Here is a 20,376-nt window from a genome sequence, read left to right on the forward strand (position 1 = left end):
ATAGAGACTGATACTATGTATGTTGTATGTTGCGAGTAAGACAAAAACTTTTTTTGTGACATATAAGACTAAAATCCCATTCTTTTAATTTCCTCTGCAAGTTCATCCACTCGTTTCAGAGCATCCATCGTCAGCCTGTGGTGCGGTCCTACGGTCTTCTGGTACTCTGGGCGGCAGAAATGATATTCAGAGGCTAGTGATAATGTAGACTACATGTGTATTAACACGTACACAAACATGAAATACTATACAGTGTATGAAGATATGTTGTCACAAATCTGGAAACATGTAGGTTGTAATGAATTGCATTTTTTTCTAAGATTGTAAATTGTAAAACACGCACATATATGAGTGGCAAAACTGAAGTTGCTGGCAAAAAGTCTATCATTTCTTCCATCGCTGTTAGTGTAGGAAAAGGCAACGTTGCCGAGTTGATATCGCCTGAAACCCGGCCTCACTTCATTCCAGGTTTCTCCTTGGTGCTGAATTTACAGCTGATTCGCTGATCTTTCTCAGTTGTATTGTGAGGCCATGTAATAACCCATGGGCATGTCGGGTTTCTTACCTTTTGCGGTCTCCTGTACGACCATCAAAACCTCTTTCTTCATGGTTATAAGAAGTCCGATCGGCAACTGAAATATGGTATTATCGCCAAGTTATAGCAGTCGTTGTTTACAGGTATGTCTGCTACTAGGAAGCAATCTCGTCAATCTGTCACATTCGTTTTCTGCAGACCTACGCCTCGTTAAATCCGTGACGACATATGCAAAAAAAGCCAGTTATCAAAAACTACTAAAGGAAATGCAGACTTCACCTCCACTTGGTTCTTCAGCGCCTCGTCCCGGATATAGGCCAGGTGCTCATCAGTCTGAGGGTCAGCACAAAGGGATTCCGACATGTTTTCAGCTTTAAGATCATTAACGTTATATCTCCCACGAAACAATAATAAGAAATGTCAAGGACGTTATATCATATAATGTCCTTGGAAATGTGCATTACATATAGATGTACTGAGTACCGGTGTAGGTCGAGCAGTTATCGTGGTAACATTTATACTTCTTTTGCTCTGATCAGATTCCTGTTGATGGAGGTCTTGCTCCCTTTTCCGTGTTTTCCACCGTATCGTGAGCGCATGACGTTACCTTCGAAAACCCGTATGACACAATTGACGTTACCTTCGAAAACTCGTTGAGTGCCTGCTCCTTCGCCAGGGATCTGTTGGGCTTCTTCAGAATGCTAGAAAGCCTCTGGGCCCTGCCCTCTGTGAACACCGTTAAACCGGTTTGTTAGTACAAAGGACACCAGTTCTGGAAGTATTGCAGCATGTGAATCTTTCATCAAATACTTCCGGACCTAACATTAGACCGTGGGCCTTTGGTCTGGAAATTCATTTGATGAATAACCAGCGTCTCGAGTCTCGCGTCAAAATGCGGTTATCCCACGTTGGCCGATGATGTTACAGATTCAAGCAAGAGCTACAAATGGATCCCATATCAAAGCAGTGCTACAGGTGACATTACTCACCACTCTCATAGGACGATATGCTGCCCCTGGATGTGCTGAAGCCAGACACTGTAGATCCTTGTGACTGTTGGATGAGAGGTGGCATGGGTATAACGTTAGTCGGTAAAGTTCTGCTGTACACATTGACAAAATTGACATTTTCTGGATTTGAAGTTGGAAAAGGGGTGCGACCGCATGCATTATACATGTGTAAAAGACGGGACATGTACGGCACCTGCTTACGGACCATTCTGACTCACGATTAAAACAAACAGCTTTCTCTATGAGGTATTGTGATCAGCACGTACTATGCTGCTCCTGTAGCTTGTCGATGAGGCTAGTGACGAACCTCTTCTATAAGATTCGGCGAATTCTGCAACGAAAAACATAAAACAGACTCAACAAAGACGCGCAGGCACATAACTAAAACGTTTACAACCCCAACCGATCTCATGAATACCACAGCTAAGTTGGTACGGTAGTACTGTAAAATAAACACCATAAACTGCAGTTCTCGTAGGAGTATGAAATTCGACTTACCTGCTACCGTGCTTGCCGTTACGATTGAGCTGGAAACAAGGCAGACAAAAACCTACTTGGTTACATTTAGTTACGGTATACAAATACTCTCTTGGCTGCAAACGGGAACAAGGATTTCTATTGCTCCTTTAACTCTTTGTAATAATATTAATCGACCGACATATTCACAAATATTTTAATCTGCGGAACAAGTCATAAGTATCTATATTTGCATGGACTTGAGGAGATAAAAAGCACCATAGTTCCACTATAATTTCAGTTTATGAAGCCCCCAAATCAAATTTTGACAGATTCTTGACAACCAAACAAACCAACGTACAAACGACAGGGAAACGATTAGCTCTAGCTTACCTATATCTCTTGCCCTGAAAATAACCTGCTGACGGACCTACAGCGCCCCCTACAAAACGGACGGACAGACAAACGTCACGTTTTGAAATAACTGAGGCAGTAGCTGGTCCCAAATGCTGATTTTTCGCTAAAGGAACAGCAGTGAGCACATATTCTTTTTTGGCATTAGCATGAGGGTAATACGCTCATGTGGTCTCGTTTTATGGCGAATTGGATCCTCTCCATCACATCGATGAAATGCACACTTGTATATATGTTGTACTGCCATAAATGCATTGGGTCTGTACATACATATCCACGCATGGAATAAGAAGTATTCATCCATTTCTTTTGCGTGAATAGTGTGATTTCGTCAATGCGTAACCTCTTCGAAACGCATTGAAACGCTTTCAGCTAAAGCAAACGTGAGAAATTATAACGTTATCAGCATTTGTCAATTTTGCAACATTTAGCCACCAAAGTAACGGTCTGGATCTGGAAAAAGTGTGTGGTATTCAATGCCATCAACAGTAATACTGTTTGCTATCATCTTTCTTTCTTGTTAATTAGTGGAGAGCGTTTACAAATTGCGCAAAGTATCGAGCCACGCTCAAACCACGCGCTCAACGCCCGAGTTCAACAACGTCAGAAGTTTCTCAACATATTCATCTTTAGCCACCTGGACAAAATGAGAATCCTGGACACAGAGCCAGACTTTTTTTGCTAGAGGCATCAAAGAAGCCATCTATATCAGTGCCATACAACTGTCCCTAAACAGGGACGGAGGGCGCCATAGACATTATCAATATGATCCACTGCTCACCTAGTCACGTGTGCAGAAGCAGTGGATTGTCAATTCATGAACACTGCAACTGGAGTCGATCAGACGAAATTTGGGTAAGTCCAATTTCTTGTGTTGGAAGCTGGAGTTCAACTTCATCCAGAATGGCTTCTACCAATACAGCTTAACTGACCGAGATAACATTATTATTCATATTTCAAAATCATTTTGAATGATTACCTGAAGCTGCTTAGGTACTTGTTTTAAAATCCGTATTGAATCTTCAACGATCTAAATTTGTCCATGACAGCCAAACTCCGTGACACTTTTGAAGCACAATATATTTTAGTATCTTTCATTTAGGTGTTTTTAATATGATACTGTTTCTATATTTCTACCAGCTGAATCACTCTGAATCGCATTGTTACTTTACTTGTAAGTCAGTCAGGTAGGTAACGTTAATCATACTGAGACCGAAAATCATCATGAACGTTTTGTAGTTGCCCCGTTTTGATTGTCACAAAAAAGGGGCGGCCAGAAAAAGCTATGATTTCCCCTCCCTACATTTGGTTGATTCAGGTAACCAGCTGAATCTTGAGAACAGCTCCATTTACCCTGCTCTTTTTCATATTCTTCATCTCTCGGATCAGCTGGTGTCTTCTCACTGCCCTTCTCCGGTGCGGCTGACCTGTCTTCATCCGAAATATCAGGCACGTCTCTTCCATCCTCCCTGATTAGTAAACAACAGGCCAATTACAAGGTCTTCTTCCCTCATTCATGGAGGGACAACACATAATGACATGATAACGGTCTCTCTCATAGCTTTTTTTCTGGTGCTATAGAGTAAAGAAGTTCATGAGATATTGCCTTTTTATCGTCGTTTCATGACATATGTACAACTCTTCGATACCATCACGTTGCTGATTGTACGTTCAATTGTGTTTTCAAGGAAACAGAAACTAGTAAAGTAATAGTTGTGATGTTACACCATTGACATTGCCCTTGTGTTCTTGAAATGGTCCCTTGAATTCGCAATGGGTTGTTCATGGTAAATGACAAATAGGCGTTGCGCAATGACGACGACCAACCTTGTAGCAGGCTCAGCTGCCAATGTTTTCCCACGACGCGACATACCCTGGTGTAAAAGACCGTCCGCGGAGTGTCAGGTGTGAGACAGACGAAGATTGATAAGATTAACGTTTATAATTCACATAATATTTTGATTAGTACAACAGAAGGGCACATTAAGCATAGGATATCCAGGTCCATTAGTGACTCTTAAGAATGGTGCTTAGATAGGGATTAATCCCTGGCCATCTCATCTTCAAACATATGGTCGCTAAACACCAGGCCACACAAAGGATATTACCTCAGCTGTTACGTCCAATACGTATCAATACTAACATGGGTACCATCCAGGTAGTACTTCGCCCCTTTGTTAGCTTCTGCTGGAACAGAGAAGCGACGGCATATGTGTAGTGTAAAATGACTGTCAGAGCAAGAAGCGACTTATCAATTAGTGTATAATAAACGCCGGAGCGAACTGTCCTTTCCGGATGGTACCCAGGCTATATATTGAGTTGCTATGTAAAGATGCTGCGCTGTTTCTTTTTGTAATACCTTTCTCAATCATTGATACTGAGCAGATCCCGACTAGTACTACAGTATTAAACGTTACTACTGCAGCAAAGGCTGTACAGTAATTTACTCCATAGAATCTATTGGCTTTCTTACCTTAGAGGTTTCCCAGGCCGTCTGAAGACTAGGGAGACCCGAGACGTCCCGTGATCGTGACCGCGTGCTTCAAATAGTGCAAGCAGAGCAAAGACTTTACCGCGAGCGTACATAGTACAAATGTATAAACACACAACATATTGCCAGATCTAACGTCCAACTGACTTTTAACTTTATCATCTATAAACTTGACTTGACTTGATTTTATTCGGATCCACATTTAGCTTAACGTTAACGTTACTGCTCTTCGGTTCCCAATGTGGCGTTTAGTTACATATCAGCGGATTTGGAAATCATACGAAATGGTGGCATCCTAGTTTTATTGCCTGACGTGGGTAAAATCGTTAGATAACAACCAAATGAACCCCGCCACAGTTTGTTATGGTAACTGTTAACCATAACGTTACTGATGTTGAATGGGTCGAATATAACGAAATCGGTTGATGTTCAACGGCTTTGGTGTGACGACAGAACTGACACGTTCGTCAGTTCGTTGAGTTGAAGTAAAAGTATCGGCAGATTTTCAGCCCACAACAAAACCATTTGAACGTTTTAACTGACTCTTTTCTTAAAGGTAACGTATTTTTTTCGCTGCATTTGTCAGTGACACAACATTCTCTACCGTGTTTGCGCTTCAAGGTTCTCCTCCTGACCTTCACTCTGTTCACTGATCAACACGTCAGAGATGGCGGACGGAGCTATGGTCCTCTCCGACATTTTTTTTTTGCTCAGTATTCCCTGTTGTCAAGTTGGCATGGCAACCGCGCCTGCATCATCGAACGCAACGTTCTAAAGAATGACTTACTGACAGACAGAGGGAATCTGGAGCAGGCATGATTTGTTTGGCTCTGCTTTTGGGATCTTTAATAGAGATAGTTTTATCAAGTCTTCGTGCACACTTGGCCGTGCAACGTTGACATGGATCTAGATTATAGATAAGACTGTAGACACGTTGCTATAGACACATTAGAGTTTGAAATATACAATGTAACGTTAACGTTACTTCCATGAAGTTCCACCCCATCTGCTTGAATAGTCAAAATCTGAATTTCGCGCGCTTGTGACCCCAGAAGAACCTCTCTCAAACAGCCGACCAATCAGCGGCCGAGCTGATGTTGCCTCCATTTTACAAACAAAACGAAGATCAAAACTTCACTGCAGCTAGCCTGCTTCAGTGCTTGGGACATGCTTGTCTGAATTGGGGAATTTCTGAAGGACGGTAGGTTTGGTCATCATAACATTCAGTCTTCAAGCAGATGAATGGTTTCAGGTCGTGTTTACACGTCTTACTGCTTGTTTTTCCACATATTTAATGCAAGACGTGATTTTTTACTGCGCACGCCAACTTCCGAAACCAGCGTGAGACCTTGAAAAGACTCGCAAAAATGAGCCCCATAAGGACATCTGTTGGACGAATATGGGCGTTGATACATTGTAAAAGCATACCAATATTTTACTGATTATTTATCTGCTTATTTGTGGTCTTTGTATTCACATACGCTTACTTTGTACCAGGAATAAATTCCCCCCACAAGTTCAACGTGTGTGTTGGCAATGGGGGAGGGGGGCAGGAAATTCAGGTTTAGTGGTATCTCTCAGATCAACGAGCTTCTTTGTATGATAATAATGATTTTCTTGTAGGTTTTAGTTAAAATAACTTTTACTCTTTTCTTGCTATACAAATATTTGTAAATGCCATCATTTTTACTAGCTGGTGTCATAATACAACGTTACTGTATGATTTTCATAAATGAATTACATTAAGGTTAACGTTTCTAGTAGTACCACAAGTACCCATGTACAGATGCAGTTAAAGACAACATCACAATAACTGTGAGATTGTGTCACCTGCTAACACACATCCGTCTACAGTAATGCTGTCCCAGGCTTCACCGGAATGTTGTTTGCACTTTGCACCACAGAGTGGGCACGCATGACGTCACTTTCACTGCCCCCCCTACAATATACCCAAACGATTCTACTAAAAGCTCCATACCTGAAAAGAGCGTTGAGCCTAGGCATTGACAAAAAGTGGAATGTTTACAGCACAGTGACATGATAGGTATGTTCAGAGTGTTCTCTTCTATAGTTCATGGTTGAGAGGTCAACAACCCTGCAAACAGTTTTGTGGAGTTCTTTCTGACGATCTGGAGTCTTACACTACAGGTAACCTTACGTTTCTTTCCTAGATTATCTTTAAAAGTCAGCATTGTTCATTGAATGCTGGTTAATTAAGATTAGGGGAGTCGAGATTTGTAAGTGTAACCAAGGAAGTTACTATTAAATATACTAGAGTTTCCCTATGACCTCCCTGGCATAACAAAGTCACAATCAAGTACTTAAATATCCATATGAAAACTAATACATGGGCATGCATAATGTGGTATCAAAGCGTTATGTAATGACTCCCTCCTTACGTTAATATTAGTTACTCTTACAAGTCTCTAAGGATATGAAAAGTTATAGGGTCGTTGGTACTGTTGATTCATAGTATCTATTTTGCTTCTGTAAAACATTCCTTGAGAAAATCTTATAATTGATGTAAACATTGTCCAAGTACTAGTAATTGGGAATGTGATCATAGGTGCTAGTACATATCTAGTTAACTGTTATGTTATATGAAAATAACAATCAAATTGAATTCCTTATTTTATTTTTATTTTTGTTTGGTTATTTGATTTGTTTGGAAACCCAGAAGTCCCTTGAGAAGTTTCTAAAGTCAGTAACAAACTAGAACATAGTGAAATCTATCTTGGGATTGCCTTATTGTAAGTCCTGAGGAGGTGGATGGTAGTGCATAAGTACATGTTTCAAATGGCTACACTACCATGGCATCACAAGCACTAACTGCATCTCCCTGAGAATGAGATTTTCCATGTAATAAAATTGGTTTTAGGGTTCCTTAGAGCTAAGGTGTCAGTGCCAAACAAACACCAACACCTGTTGTGTATTCAGGCTTGAGAAAGGGACAAATGACACAATTTCCATGGTTCTTTTGAATAAAATTTCTTCCTTACCTACGAGCCTTGACTGTGCAGTCTTAGACTAAGTTAGAGTACTTTGGCAGGGTTTTAGCACGTCTGATAAGATCAAATTAAAGTTGGTAGGGTTACTAGATTGCAATATGGCAGGTCTCCTTTTTTGTACATATCTACACATCCTTATGTAAAACTAAAAGGTTCCACTCAATCAAGCTAACAAGAGTACTTTTCAATCTAGCCTCTGCGCAAAAGTGGGGTATCCGTGGAGCAGGTGTGTTATGGTGCAAGGTTGTAACACTTGACTGATACAAATATAGCTGAAGCTGTTTGGGAACTAGATTTCTTAGACCTCCCTACTATATACTATTGATGTATCAATAAAATCAGATATGTGTAATGGTGTGCAGTTTTGCAATTTTTGAAATGACTGGATTTTCCAGAACGTTGTGTGTACACAATCTGTCCATTGTTTTAGGATTGACCTTACAGACCAGTAACTGATACAGGTGTGCTACTTCCTTATTCATGGATGTCATTCTATAATTGAAAGCCTAACAGTTTGTTTCAAAAGAGGAGTGTGTCTTGTTGACATGAGATATGCTACAACAATAGAAGCACCCCTTAATGATATCCTATTAGGCCACACAGTAACAGGTTTGTTTGCACTGAGACAGTGGGACCTCTTATCTGTTTAGCAATTACAGGTAGTACCAGGTTTATAAGCATCATTTGGCTGTGCCCAGCCTTATTGGACTAAATGACACTAAATAAAGTAAAACAATTACATATCAGTATGTATATATGTAACGTTACATATAGCATAATGACTTGGTGAACCGTAAAAATAGATGAATATGTAAAAGATTATTTTATTCCCAAGTAGGATTTGGAGGAGCCAATAAAATTTCTTGAAGTACATGTATTGTACTATTCAGTCTTTTATATGTAGTTTATTACAAGTTACATTTTCCCATGGAATGGAAGTTTGTTTCATAATGGCAGTAGACAAATCCACAGTGTGCTTTATGATCATGGTCTAATGTTCAAAGGTCGTATCCTAACTCAATCAAAGCATTGTACATATTTCATAACATGAATGAAAGGATGTCCTGTTTAAAGCTAGGCCGTGTGGATCAAACCCAAATAATGGCTACGCCATGTTGACATTACCAGTGTAGCTTTGCAGGAAAAGATTTCGACCACACAACAAGTGGTGCTCCTGTTCTCGTCAAGTGGCTACCAAGCACCAGGGCTTGTTTTGGAATGCCCTCCAAGTCTCCCCAGTAACATTTTGATAATTCCCAGGCCTACAACTCAGTACAAGTAAAATTTACAAATGCTGTTATGATGATTATGGCTATGTTATGTCTGAGCATATGTTGCCAGGCAAGCCAACCTGGGCTGGGTGTGCTAAGTAAACTGCAGGTAGTGGATTACAGTGGCTGTGTTACAGCTGTGACAAGAAGCAAAAGGATTTAATACTGGCCTAGAGGAGTAAGCTGTGCCCTCTACCAAAGCTACAGCTACATTTAGGTACAGAGTACGCTTTATCCAATTTCTACTTTCATAGCTTTTAGCAACATACAGTCTAAAACATCAGTAGAGTGCTAGTATACTGACATCTACAATGTCAGTCCAAGTGTTTTCAGGTGAGAATGCATTTTGAATCTTCATCATGCTGTTTTAAGGTTTAAAAATGGGCTACTGTAGTGCAATATACTGCAGGTACCAGTATGTACTTTCATTAAATTTTTTATCGTTCTGTTTTTAACATTTTGGACAATATGTGCTGCATACATTGTGTGCTTATGAGAATTGTTTTTTTAATGTTGAATAGATTTTTGCAAACTGCTATTTGAGCATACTATTGATATGTCACTGATTATCTGACCAGATGCAAGTAAAATTACGTGAATGGGTGTGTTGATTACCTCAGGCAAGAAGTTTATGTTTTGTGTATTGTTTATTTGGCAGTAAGTGGCTGTGTATGTTTCTAGCTTGAATTGAGAAGTCATGGATGGATCTTCATCAGCTATGCAGGGTTTGGAAAAACGAATGTGAAGTTTCATAATGGCTTTCCTAGCGGCTTTCCATAATACTGCAGTTTCCTCATTGTTTATCTAACTTTTCCCTTTTCAGGTTAAATTCAAGCCATTAGGCCACACCAATTTTATTTCTTGCTTCTCGTATTTTTTAAGGATAAAAATTGGACTGGCGGGTCAAAAAGAGTACAAAATGAATTTTTTCAAAAAATAAATAACATACAAAAAGAACTGATTTGTTACCAATGTTCTCAATAACAAGCATTGTTTTTAGACTGAAATAATGTGTATGTGGCTCTAAAATGGTAATATTTACAAGTTTTGTGATAGAAAAAACCTATATTATTTTTTTGGGGACTTAAGGCCATACCAATTTAATTGATTGGTTCACGGATTTGCTCGCTCCTATTTTTTGGAAAATAAAATAAAAATAAAAATTACCACTTAGCAAATTTCCACCATTAATGAAACCATTCACCAACTGTCTGGTGCAGCAAATAGGCTTTTATATTATAACCTCCTTAAAATGTGGGTATTATTATTGCAGCTATATTTTTCATTCATGAAAAATGGGACAAACACAAAAATTGACACTACTTTTGTAATTTTCAATGAACAGGTGCTGTCACTGTACAGTAATAGTGTTTTTGTACTTTTTTCAAGCTGAAAACGTTTTATTATTTATGTTTTGGATTAGACCTTACCTTTAACCCAACCATTTTACAATTTTTATTTCTATTTTTTTTTCGCCCTATCGCTCCATATTTTTTATGAAAAAATCCGTGAACCAAGAAATTAAATTGGTGTGGCCTAAAGATTTTTTTTAAACGAAAAAAATGGACAAATAAAATTGGTGTGGCCTAAGGTAACAGAAAAATACATCAAATATTTCCATTCAAGATGCCTCTTGATATAAGATGTAAGATGCCAACATTGAAGGTGAGAGTCTGCAGAAGAGGGGATATAACTTCCACAGATGTAATATAAAAGTACAAGGTGAATATGGTGCAGCACTAGCAGTTGTAACATCTATTATCATAATACCGGTACGTTTACGACGATTTCTCTAGCCATACTGATTTGACAAATTGTCAACGCATCATTTTCTCCAGTTACATGTTGCTGTTATAGGTTACCCTTGCCACTTCTTCTGTGAAACTTTTCTGCCACTCTTGTCCTGCTAAAAGCGTATTGTAATTGTAACACGCCGCGGAATTGCACGGCGAACGGGCGCGTGGTTGGGAGGGGGTAAAAAATACCGGTAGGAAGAAACACGGCATAATTAACTGCCGCTATGTACATTTATACATCCTCTGATGTTCCTTCCTTTTCTGTCAGTAAATGCATAAAACATAAACCTGCATGAGCATACAAAATGTCATGAGAAAACGGACGTATACTGTCAAGAATTTTCATTTAACTTCTGTCCGTCACAACCGCTATGACGTAACACTTCACTGCTATCGTAGATATAAAAATGGCGGGAAAATGGCTGCGTACGTTCAATTTTGCCCATTCAGTCGTAGATCCGTTCTATTATGCAACGGTTCTTCACACTTTTACATGAGTTGTAGGTCACCAACAGAAATTCAAGATTGTTGTTGAATCATGTTCGTCTTGTGCCGTGAGCATGTGTAATTATGATCTATAAATTTGGCAATGAATGTGACAGTGTGTTCGTCCCACGACGAGCTGCCTACCCCAAAAAAGATACTGAAAACTTTTGGACTTGTTGTCTTCGAATGCATTGTTATCAATGCTTTGTAAATGATGTATTGGACACCTAGATGTCTGAAATGTGCACAGCTCAGAAATAACTATTGTTGCATGTGTAGATCTCTTTAAGTTCCAGTATTTTTAATCTACCGGTATAAGTCTTACTACCGGTATTATGCCAATGCATGTTACTTGTTGGTACTGTAAGACAACATCTGTGTGTGAACAGTTGTTACCACAGTGTGCCTAGAACAGAACAACACTGGCACCATGTGGACAGTATGTTTGTGTGCTGTACCAACAATGTGGTTCCTAACATTTGATCCCTTTTCCAGTTGTCAGTGTCACTGTACGGCTGGTGCAGAAGAGGCAGGAAAAATGCTACTTACGGAATGCTACATGTACATACAGGTGAAGCCACTTCATTGCACACCCAATTTCCAGTGCATGCCGTGCAATTATCCGAATGGTGCAACAAAGCAAAGTTATGATATAAACTGGACCGCACTGCCATGCGATTTTGGGATTTCGTGCAATTAATTAACAGAAGTGTGCGATCATCCGTTGTGCAATTAACTGGCTTCTACTGTACTTAGATACTAGCAATTGCACCATAGGCAACAACCCTTGAGAGACTATATATGACCCTTCAATGGCAGTTTAATGGCTATTACATAGTAGACCATCATGATAAATGGGTTTTGATGACTAGTACTTTCCCTTCTACATGGTTGAGATTCACAGACAGCTGATGTCATGCAATTGTGGGAAGGTGGCCCTATAGATAGCTGCAGTAGGTCTTTCTCTGGGTTAATGTTGGTATTGCCCTGTCCTGATGCAATGTTTGATTTACTTGAAGATACATGTTGTGTTTGATATATCAATCAGCTGTACAGCATTGCTTCATTGTTGAGGTCCTGTGAGAAACAGTCCAATACCGGTAAGTCCAGTTTTCAGGAGGAAACCTGCCTAAAGCAGAGGTCCTTTAGGGGTGTGTGTGGCATGTTCAGGTCAATAGTTTACATCCCTACATCTAATAATTACAATTTGGATGATAGATTGGAATTGATTTTACTCCTAACTGATTGACCCAAGTATTCATACAATCCTAACAAAATATACAATATGCAAATTTTACGCAATTCATACGATCCACTTCCACAGGTTTTTGTGTTTAGCAGGATGGGATATAAAGCCTGTAAGTTCTTTAAAGCCAAAACATTGAGAAATGGAGGTCCAGAGTCTGACATCTTGACTTTGCCGCTCACGTAACGCTACCCATGCGTTGGTCCAAGAATTTAGTTTGGATTATATCTTGGTCTTGGAAGAAACTTACAGTCGCCTGCGCCGCAGCTGACCGATGATGATGATATATCTATTCAGTAAAAGTCATATGTCTCCTTTGCAAAACTTACATGTATCTGTAAGATTAGTATGAACTCCATAAGGATAATATACAAGTATTTCTTAGAAGTGGATCATATGAATTCTGAAGGATCGCATGTTTCTTAGAAGTGGATTCCATAAAATCGATATTTATTCTTTAAGCATCGCATGACTGGACAAATTTTATATGACAATCAATTGTGTGCTTGCATTTTCATTGCTTTCCTTACTTTCTGATATTCAATGATGACAGTACCATAACACATGAGTAACAAACAGCAAAATAAGTGTGGGCTCATGCACCTCAATTTTTTTGCCGCCAGGTTGTGTTTTGCGCCGCACTGCTACAAGTTGTCGTCCAAATGGTCTAGTCTTCATAGAAGAACCTCAAATTATCACTGCTGATTTGGAGGAAAGTGAAGGTCATCCATGAAGGACAGGGTACTGATTCCAAGAAGGGAGGGCTCTGTGGTGAGTAATTTCAAGGTACTGGACAGAGATTTCATTGTATGCATACAGTCTTTATTTCAGGCCCATGCTCAAGCCTTCAAGTGGCAACATACAAAATGCCATGATACCATGTTACTCCGCATGAGCATGACGCCTTTGCAAATGAGTGCAGTTCAGAGGGTACATGCTAGGTGGCTCACAGACATGCCCTGGCTTTGTGTTGTTAAGGCCAATGTTGTTAAGGCCTATGTTGGAATTTTGTTGCATCATACAACTTGTGAAATACAAAATTCGGGGGAAAGATCAATTGTCTGATTCTGAAGATATGAAATTTCTGAACAGGCTTTGTAGAAATTCTCTCAAAATTTTAGTTAAATCTGCTCATCCTGTCATCATTCCCTGAAAAATTCTTGGCAGCTAGAGCCCACCCCTGGCCCTGGCCCTTCCACCCTGGACTGGGGCTCACTGAGATGAAAAACAGCTGGAATCTGCAAATAGAAACTTGGCTGTGTGTTTGTTCCATATGACCTCCTTAGCCTGCCTAGGAAACATCCAGATTTGGGTAAATATTTTTGGGCTGGTGCTCACACATCTGAACGTGAGGACGCCTTTTTTTTATCCAGCTTGGCTGGCCGGTAGTTGGCAAAGACACAGCTTGGAGATAGCATAGTGGTTTACTAGAAGCAGATAGCCTGGTATCCAGCTGTATTATAGCTCCCGAGTCTCTTCTGTCATCTCCGCAAATACTCTTTGCGGGAGAGAACAGAAGAGATTCGGGAGCTATAATATGGCTGGATACCAGGCTAAGAGGCAGATGCCTTAGAGTATCTGGAGAACACTTGTGTAACAATTTTTCAATACCTTGCCACAAGATATATCTTACTATTGGCTAGTGCATCATCCTATGAAGTTGAGCCTCAAGAGAAAGTTAATTCAACGAAGTACTCACACTTCCATTAAACCCCATCCACTCCCTCACACTCTAAAATGGGTCCTATAGCTACCATCAATGTTGAAGATCATGTATTCAGTTATGGTGCTTTCTGTCCTTGCTCACCAAAATGGATAACAGCATCACTTTAGTATCAATGATGTAGCATGCCCAAGGATTATCCCTATATTGTCAAGCTCCCTTGTTATATACCTTTTCCCCCTGGTGAACTTTAACATGAACTTGGGTAAGGTTGAAACAGAAGAAAATCACAATAGAATCAAAACTCATCTTTTATGCCATTCTACTGAACTTTACAAGCCTAATTGTGTAAGGTACTGGTAGTAGTGTAGGTTTTCGATTTCTCCCCGATTCAGATCAATTGTCAGAATCCAAAGTAAGAAATAATTAATGATATTAAGATTGGTATTTTATGGCATCTTACCAAGCTGTACTTTATCAGACAGCAGGTGTTTTCTATTGCTGATAGTGAGTTCTATTGATTACTTCCTGAATACAATCAATAAATTGCACCATTTACTTTCTGTGAAGTGAATTGGAAGAGGAGGAAGTTAAAATCAATACTTGCATTGGGACAACTTCCAGGTTCCTTATCAGGATACCTCAGTCTTGATTGGACCAATTGTTCCATTTGATGTCTCTGATCCTGCTGGGTCCAGGAGTGTGGTAAATATTGATTACAATTGAGGTCGTTTTTATAGTGAACACCTGTTAAGTTACAGGGGTGACTTAGCTTGGAACAAGCTTCTTCAAGCTAAGTTTTCCAAGCACATTTTTTCAAACAACTGATGCATTCCCGTAACTGACGTTTTGTGTTATCCTCAGAAGTAAGTAGTGGAAATAAACAGGTACATACATGTATTATCAGTCTCTGCATTATTGATATTTTTCTCCAATTCCTGGACATTTTGCTAGACACATCAATCACAGCAGACTTGATATTAGGGAACTTTTGTCCCCTTAGGTTTATGTGTGCATTTGGTTTCAATCTGGCTCAAGTTCAAATGTGGCTAATTACCCTGCATGGCTTGTGCTCAACATTGATTATGATAACTGCTTCATTCTGTAGAAAGTCAGTTCATGAAGCGGCCACCTGGCTTTTCCAATATCCCCCCTATTGAGCAGTGCCGTCTGGGGTGGCGACACTTCAAGGGACTTCAAGGTCATTGCTGTCAAAGAGAAAAAGACCAGAGTTTAAATATGCTGAGGAGGAGGATCCTTGAGTTTGCACCTTTTGTTCATCAAAGTTAACCCAGTGAACCCTGTCTGCTGTCTGAACCTGTGAGATGTAAGATGTAGTATGCAGGATGAACTATAAACCATGAGTGCAGGTATCACAGTGATATACCCACTGTGGGGCAGTAGTTTTAGCATTGTATGCATACTTGCCAGTTATGTTTTAAGGTGTGTTAATAAAATGGTAATTCAAGTCAAAGCAACAGATATTATTTTATTGATGGTACTCTCTGGAGAACCCATATTTATTGATAAAGGTATAAGATTGCTATTAAGAAAACCTTGCATGTTCTTTGAAGGGCTGGCTATTTCATCACACATTAACTATTTTTTGTCAGTTATGACAAAAAATTCAATTTCCGGGGGATTCGGTGGAGGTGTGCGATTGAGAATTTCTTTAAAGTGGTCTCTCCAGCGTTCCATTTGTTGCTCCTTTGTTGCAAGCAGTTCACCATTCTTGTCTTGTACTGGCTTGTTTATTTGTCTTCTTTTCCCACTCAGTGTTTTGGTGATTCTATAGAGGGTTTTCATATCCTGCTTTGACGCGGCCTCTTCTGCCTCGGCAGCCTTGTCTGAGATCCACTTCCTTTTATCTCTCCTGCAACTTTTCTTTACTTTCCTGTCAGCTGAGTTGTACTGCTTCATGGCATTGGCCTTCTGGTTCCTGGTTCTGCAGTTCTCGATGTTTGCTTTCAGTTTGCGTCTTTCCTCCACTTTCTCCCATGTGCCCTCGCTCATCCATTCCTTCCTCTCCCGCTTTACCTTTCCCAGAACCTCTTCACATGTGCTTGTGTACGCTTCTTTGATGGTCGACCATTCGGTTTCTATTTCATCATCATCTAACTCTTCCTCATTATCCGAATTGTAACGTAGAACGAATTGAGCCCCCAATAGAATTGCTCGATATTCGCACTGGCCCACCAAGCAAGATAGAGATCCGCAAGGCCATCTCTTCACTCAAGAACGGGAAAGCCGCAGGACCCGATGGAATTCCTCCAGAGGCCTGGAAAGAGGCAGGTAACCTTTCTGTTGAAGCTCTGCATCCACTACTCAGCAGAATCTGGCTAGAAGAGAGGACACCCACAGACTGGAAGAGAGGTACTATTATAAAGCTGCCAAAGAAAGGTGACTTGACACAATGTAAAAACTGGCGTGGCATCATGCTTCTCTCAGTTGCCAGCAAGCTACTCTGCAGGATCATCCTCAATAGAACAGCAAACGCAATGGAGACCAAACTAAGAGATAATCAAGCAGGCTTCCGAGCAAATAGATCTTGTAGCGACCAGATCGCAACCCTAAGAGTCATAGTGGAGCAATCAACAGAATTCAATTCACAACTGTATGCTGTTTTTGTGGACTATGAAAAAGCGTTTGATTCACTCGACAGGACATCACTATGGAACATCCTTGCCCACTATGGAATCCCCCCAAAGATCATCAACATGATCAAAGTCTTCTACAACAACTTCCAAGCACAAGTATCCCACGAAGGAGATCTGACAGAGCCCTTCAACATGACCACCGGAGTGCGACAGGGGTGCCTCTTGAGCCCGCTGCTATTTATAACTGCACTGGACTGGGTGATGAGGGAAACTACCAAAGATGCCAGGACAGGAATTCAGTGGACATTGACGGACATGTTAGATGACTTAGACTTCGCGGACGACCTTGCTCTTCTGTGCCATACCATCAGCCAGATGAGAGAGAAGACCCAGAGGTTAGAACACAAGTCAGGCCAAGTGGGACTAATCATCAACGCAGGAAAAACTAAAGAGATGAGGGTGAAAACGGTGGGGAACGCCAAACCTGTGTGCTGCAGAGGAATAGAGCTGGAGACAGTGAAGGATTTCACATACTTTGGCAGTGTCATCAGCAGTGACGGAGGTGCGACCAAGGACATTGAAGCCCGCATAGGGAAGGGAAAGGCTGCCTTTGTCCAACTAAGACCAGTTTGGAGGGCCAGGAACATCTCCCTCAGAACAAAGCTACGTATCTTTGAATCCAATGTCAAGTCCATCCTACTATATGGCTGTGAAACCTGGGGCCTAACACAAGCCAACATTAAGAAACTCCAAACCTTCATCAATGTAAGACTCCGCTACATCCTTGGCATTTGGTGGCCAAATAAGATCAGCAACCATGACCTCCTGGAGAAAACTGGCCAGGAACCTGTGGAGGTCACCATAAGGCGCAGGAAATGGAGGTGGATTGGACACACACTAAGAAAACCCCCACCATCCATTACGAGGGCAGTCCTAGAATGGAACCCCCAAGGCAAAAGACGAAGAGGTAGACCTAGGCTGTCGTGGAGGCGAGGAGTCATGAAGGACCTACAACATGCAAAGACCTCGTGGCATGAGGCTAAGACAACCGCCAAAGACCGAGGAAGGTGGAGGCATCTCACCGAGGCCCTGTGCTCCAGAAGGGGCAAAGAGGATTAAGTCAAGTAACAAAAAATTAGTCAATATTATCTACTCATTTTTCAGTAGTTTTATGAAGGGCTCAAAGTAAAAGCAGTGTTACTTATCATTGCCTTTCTGCCCAAAGGTTCTTTCACTGATTTTGTTTGATAATCATAATGTAAAACCTTCTTTGTACTTTTTGTGACTAATGTATGGTAGTTTTTATTGTTTTTTTTCGCAGTCTCTTGAAATAGAGTAATATCTAAAAATGAATATAAATCAGATTCATCATATTTCATGGAATCTTTGTGTCTATTGTGAACTGATCTATTTCATCCATAGGGTACATGTTTTTGACATGCTGTCACCAGAAATTTTGTATGATGGAATCTGATCAATCAGACAGCATGTCAGGTCAGCCCATGATCAGATCTATCACCCCATCCCAGTAGCAGCTGTGTCATATTTCATCTGCTGTCCAGTTGGTCCCAGCCTGTCCCCATCCCCTGCCAGTCCCATGGCACCATGGCAAATCCTATTTCAGTTCACATTATAAGGCAAAAAAGGAACACAAAAATGGACCTCCCTTGAACTGATGTTGCAGTAATGGAAGAAGGCTGTTGAAGTGTAGGAGCAGCCTGTGATGGTTCGGTTTCTTCAACATTAGAAAAAGAACGAAATATCTAGGATGATGAATTGAATGATCCAGGTGTCAAAATGTGATGCGGTGATATTTGCAATTCTTAATTCTATTTCCTTTTTTTTCTCTAAAAAAAGTTGAAACAAGATGTTTGACATCCTTGATACATGTATTCTACTTAGAGTTGGCAGATGGTGTTGCTCCTGAAGTATCCATCTCCTGCCTATAGTGGAATTTTTCTCTATGTCTGAGTGTCATAACACAGGCTTAAGTGTCACACAAAAATGATAATAAATTTCTGCCTTGTTCCTTACATGCCTATCATTTCACTGGTTTGTCAATATCTGACCTTCCTAGGGTCTGGACCAGGAAGCAGATAGCAAAAAAGTCTGTACACTGCAGCTGGTTAGTCAAGGTTGCTGCCAATAGGTTTTGATAGTTTCTGATTACTAATTGGAATTTGAAGGTTTATTTGTAGGGAAAGACAGGCATGACCAGTCCCTCAGGCCCACCTCCCACCCCTCACCACCATCTGTACATTGTCACATTTCTGTGGCTGGCTCCTCCCCAAACTGGTGCAGCAGCCCACATGCCGACCTTCTCTTCAGGGAAAACACACAACCTTTCCCTCCCCGCTGGACTTCACTTCACAACAGCAACAAACTCTTGGTAGGGCCTCTGGTTTGTGGGCCGCTCCCAGCTGGGTTTGGGACGTTCCCCTCACAAGAGTGGCAGGGTCAACCCTTTTGTGAAGTTTTGTTGTGGATCTGAATGGTGTGACGGTATTAAAACTGACAGAGAAGACCAGGCTTTGTTTGGAATGGGACGCTAAGCAGCCAGGATGGAGGGGGCTGAAGAGGAAAACTTTGCTGATCCAAATGTTGTGGATCCAGAGGTAGGACTTGGGGTCAACATTAGTGCATTACTGTACAGATAAGGGCTGGGTTTACTTTTGGCACTTACCTAGCCAAATGGGAACAACTGGAGATTCAGGGTCAAACATGGTATACTATGAAGTAAGACAGGAAGGAATTTCTTATCTACAACTTGGAATCAAGATGAAGCTAATGAAAACTTATCTGCCTAATCTCCTTGTTGTTTAGCATATTGTCAGAAAGGTAGTACTGGTATTATATGGAGTACTCACCTTCTGTTTGACATTGGAGTGTCATTCAGTGTCAGAGTCCAGTCATGGGTCATGCCAAAATTAGGGTGTGTTTTGGATTTGTTGAGTAGTACAGAGGCAAAGGGGTGCCTTTCTTTTTTTCAACAATTTGCTCTGCTCCCTGTAGAGTTGACCTCAATAGGAAATGAATCATTTTCTGCTTGAAGGTAATAAGTGTTTTTGTAGACTGATCACAGCAGGAGAAGTTGTCACAAGCTGCAAACACATACACTAGTTTGTTTCTACTAGGTTACCTTAGTATGTACTAGCTTACTCTACTCTACTTTAAGAGCTTGGCATATCGTTCCTTTATTTACAACTATATCATATTATCTACACTGGACTAATGCCAGCCTCAAGTGCAGAGAATTTGGCCACTGAATATTTTGAATAGCACTAATCTAGTACCACTGTGCTTACTTTTATACATGCTGGTGTTGCCTAGAATATGGTGCTGATAAGATAATACTGCAGTTGACAGAATTGTTTCACATGTTTCAGAATCATGTTCTTTACAG

At 40.6% G+C, this 20,376-nt stretch overlaps 2 protein-coding genes across 14 annotated transcripts in view; one reads left to right on the forward strand and one right to left on the reverse strand.

Moving 5' to 3' along the window:
* Positions 1-35: 35 nt before the first annotated feature.
* On the reverse strand, positions 36-20,328 carry LOC118409819. 4 transcript variants are annotated; one of them, XM_035811160.1, is made up of 12 exons: positions 19,841-20,328; positions 4,889-4,955; positions 4,243-4,289; positions 3,769-3,884; positions 2,395-2,443; positions 2,044-2,072; positions 1,812-1,876; positions 1,525-1,588; positions 1,176-1,261; positions 815-868; positions 566-632; positions 36-166 (listed from the first exon to the last, which is right to left on the reverse strand). In XM_035811160.1, the coding sequence occupies exons 1-12, from the start codon at positions 19,891-19,893 to the stop codon at positions 69-71; spliced, it is 795 nt and encodes a 264-aa protein (XP_035667053.1). In that variant the 5' UTR covers positions 19,894-20,328; the 3' UTR covers positions 36-68. The 4 variants fall into 4 exon arrangements, with proteins under 4 accessions (XP_035667053.1, XP_035667043.1, XP_035667072.1 ...); XM_035811150.1 differs by lacking the exon at positions 19,841-20,328 and adding an exon at positions 5,511-5,670; XM_035811179.1 differs by lacking the exon at positions 19,841-20,328 and adding an exon at positions 5,542-5,618.
* Positions 5,966-20,376, forward strand: part of LOC118409667 (MAGUK p55 subfamily member 5-like) — a 69,354-nt gene continuing 54,943 nt past the window's right edge. For 2 of the 10 annotated variants that reach the window (XM_035810852.1, XM_035810870.1), the window contains exon 1: positions 19,286-19,588. In XM_035810852.1, the coding sequence (XP_035666745.1) occupies positions 19,535-19,588 (54 nt within the window). In that variant the 5' untranslated portion in view covers positions 19,286-19,534. Of the gene's footprint in view, positions 6,108-7,037; positions 7,055-13,336; positions 13,500-19,285; positions 19,589-20,376 lie in introns of those variants that run through there. The other 8 variants (XM_035810910.1, XM_035810920.1, XM_035810860.1 and 5 more) reach the window with 6 other exon arrangements.

The sequence above is a fragment of the Branchiostoma floridae genome, chromosome 1 (genome assembly GCF_000003815.2).
Source record: "Branchiostoma floridae strain S238N-H82 chromosome 1, Bfl_VNyyK, whole genome shotgun sequence".
Lineage (NCBI taxonomy): Eukaryota > Metazoa > Chordata > Leptocardii > Amphioxiformes > Branchiostomatidae > Branchiostoma > Branchiostoma floridae.

Bases quoted from the DNA above. Each gene is read 5' to 3' on its own strand.
- LOC118409819 (XM_035811150.1), bottom strand. From the start codon at position 5,605: ATGTCGGAGAGGACCATAGCTCCGTCCGCCATCTCTGACGTGTTGATC. The intron at 1,589-1,811 runs GTACGTGCTGAT...CTCATCCAACAG, and splicing joins CAAGCTACAGGAGCAGCATA to TCACAAGGATCTACAGTGTC. The intron at 167-565 runs GTAAGAAACCCG...TCTGCCGCCCAG, and splicing joins CGTACAGGAGACCGCAAAAG to AGTACCAGAAGACCGTAGGA.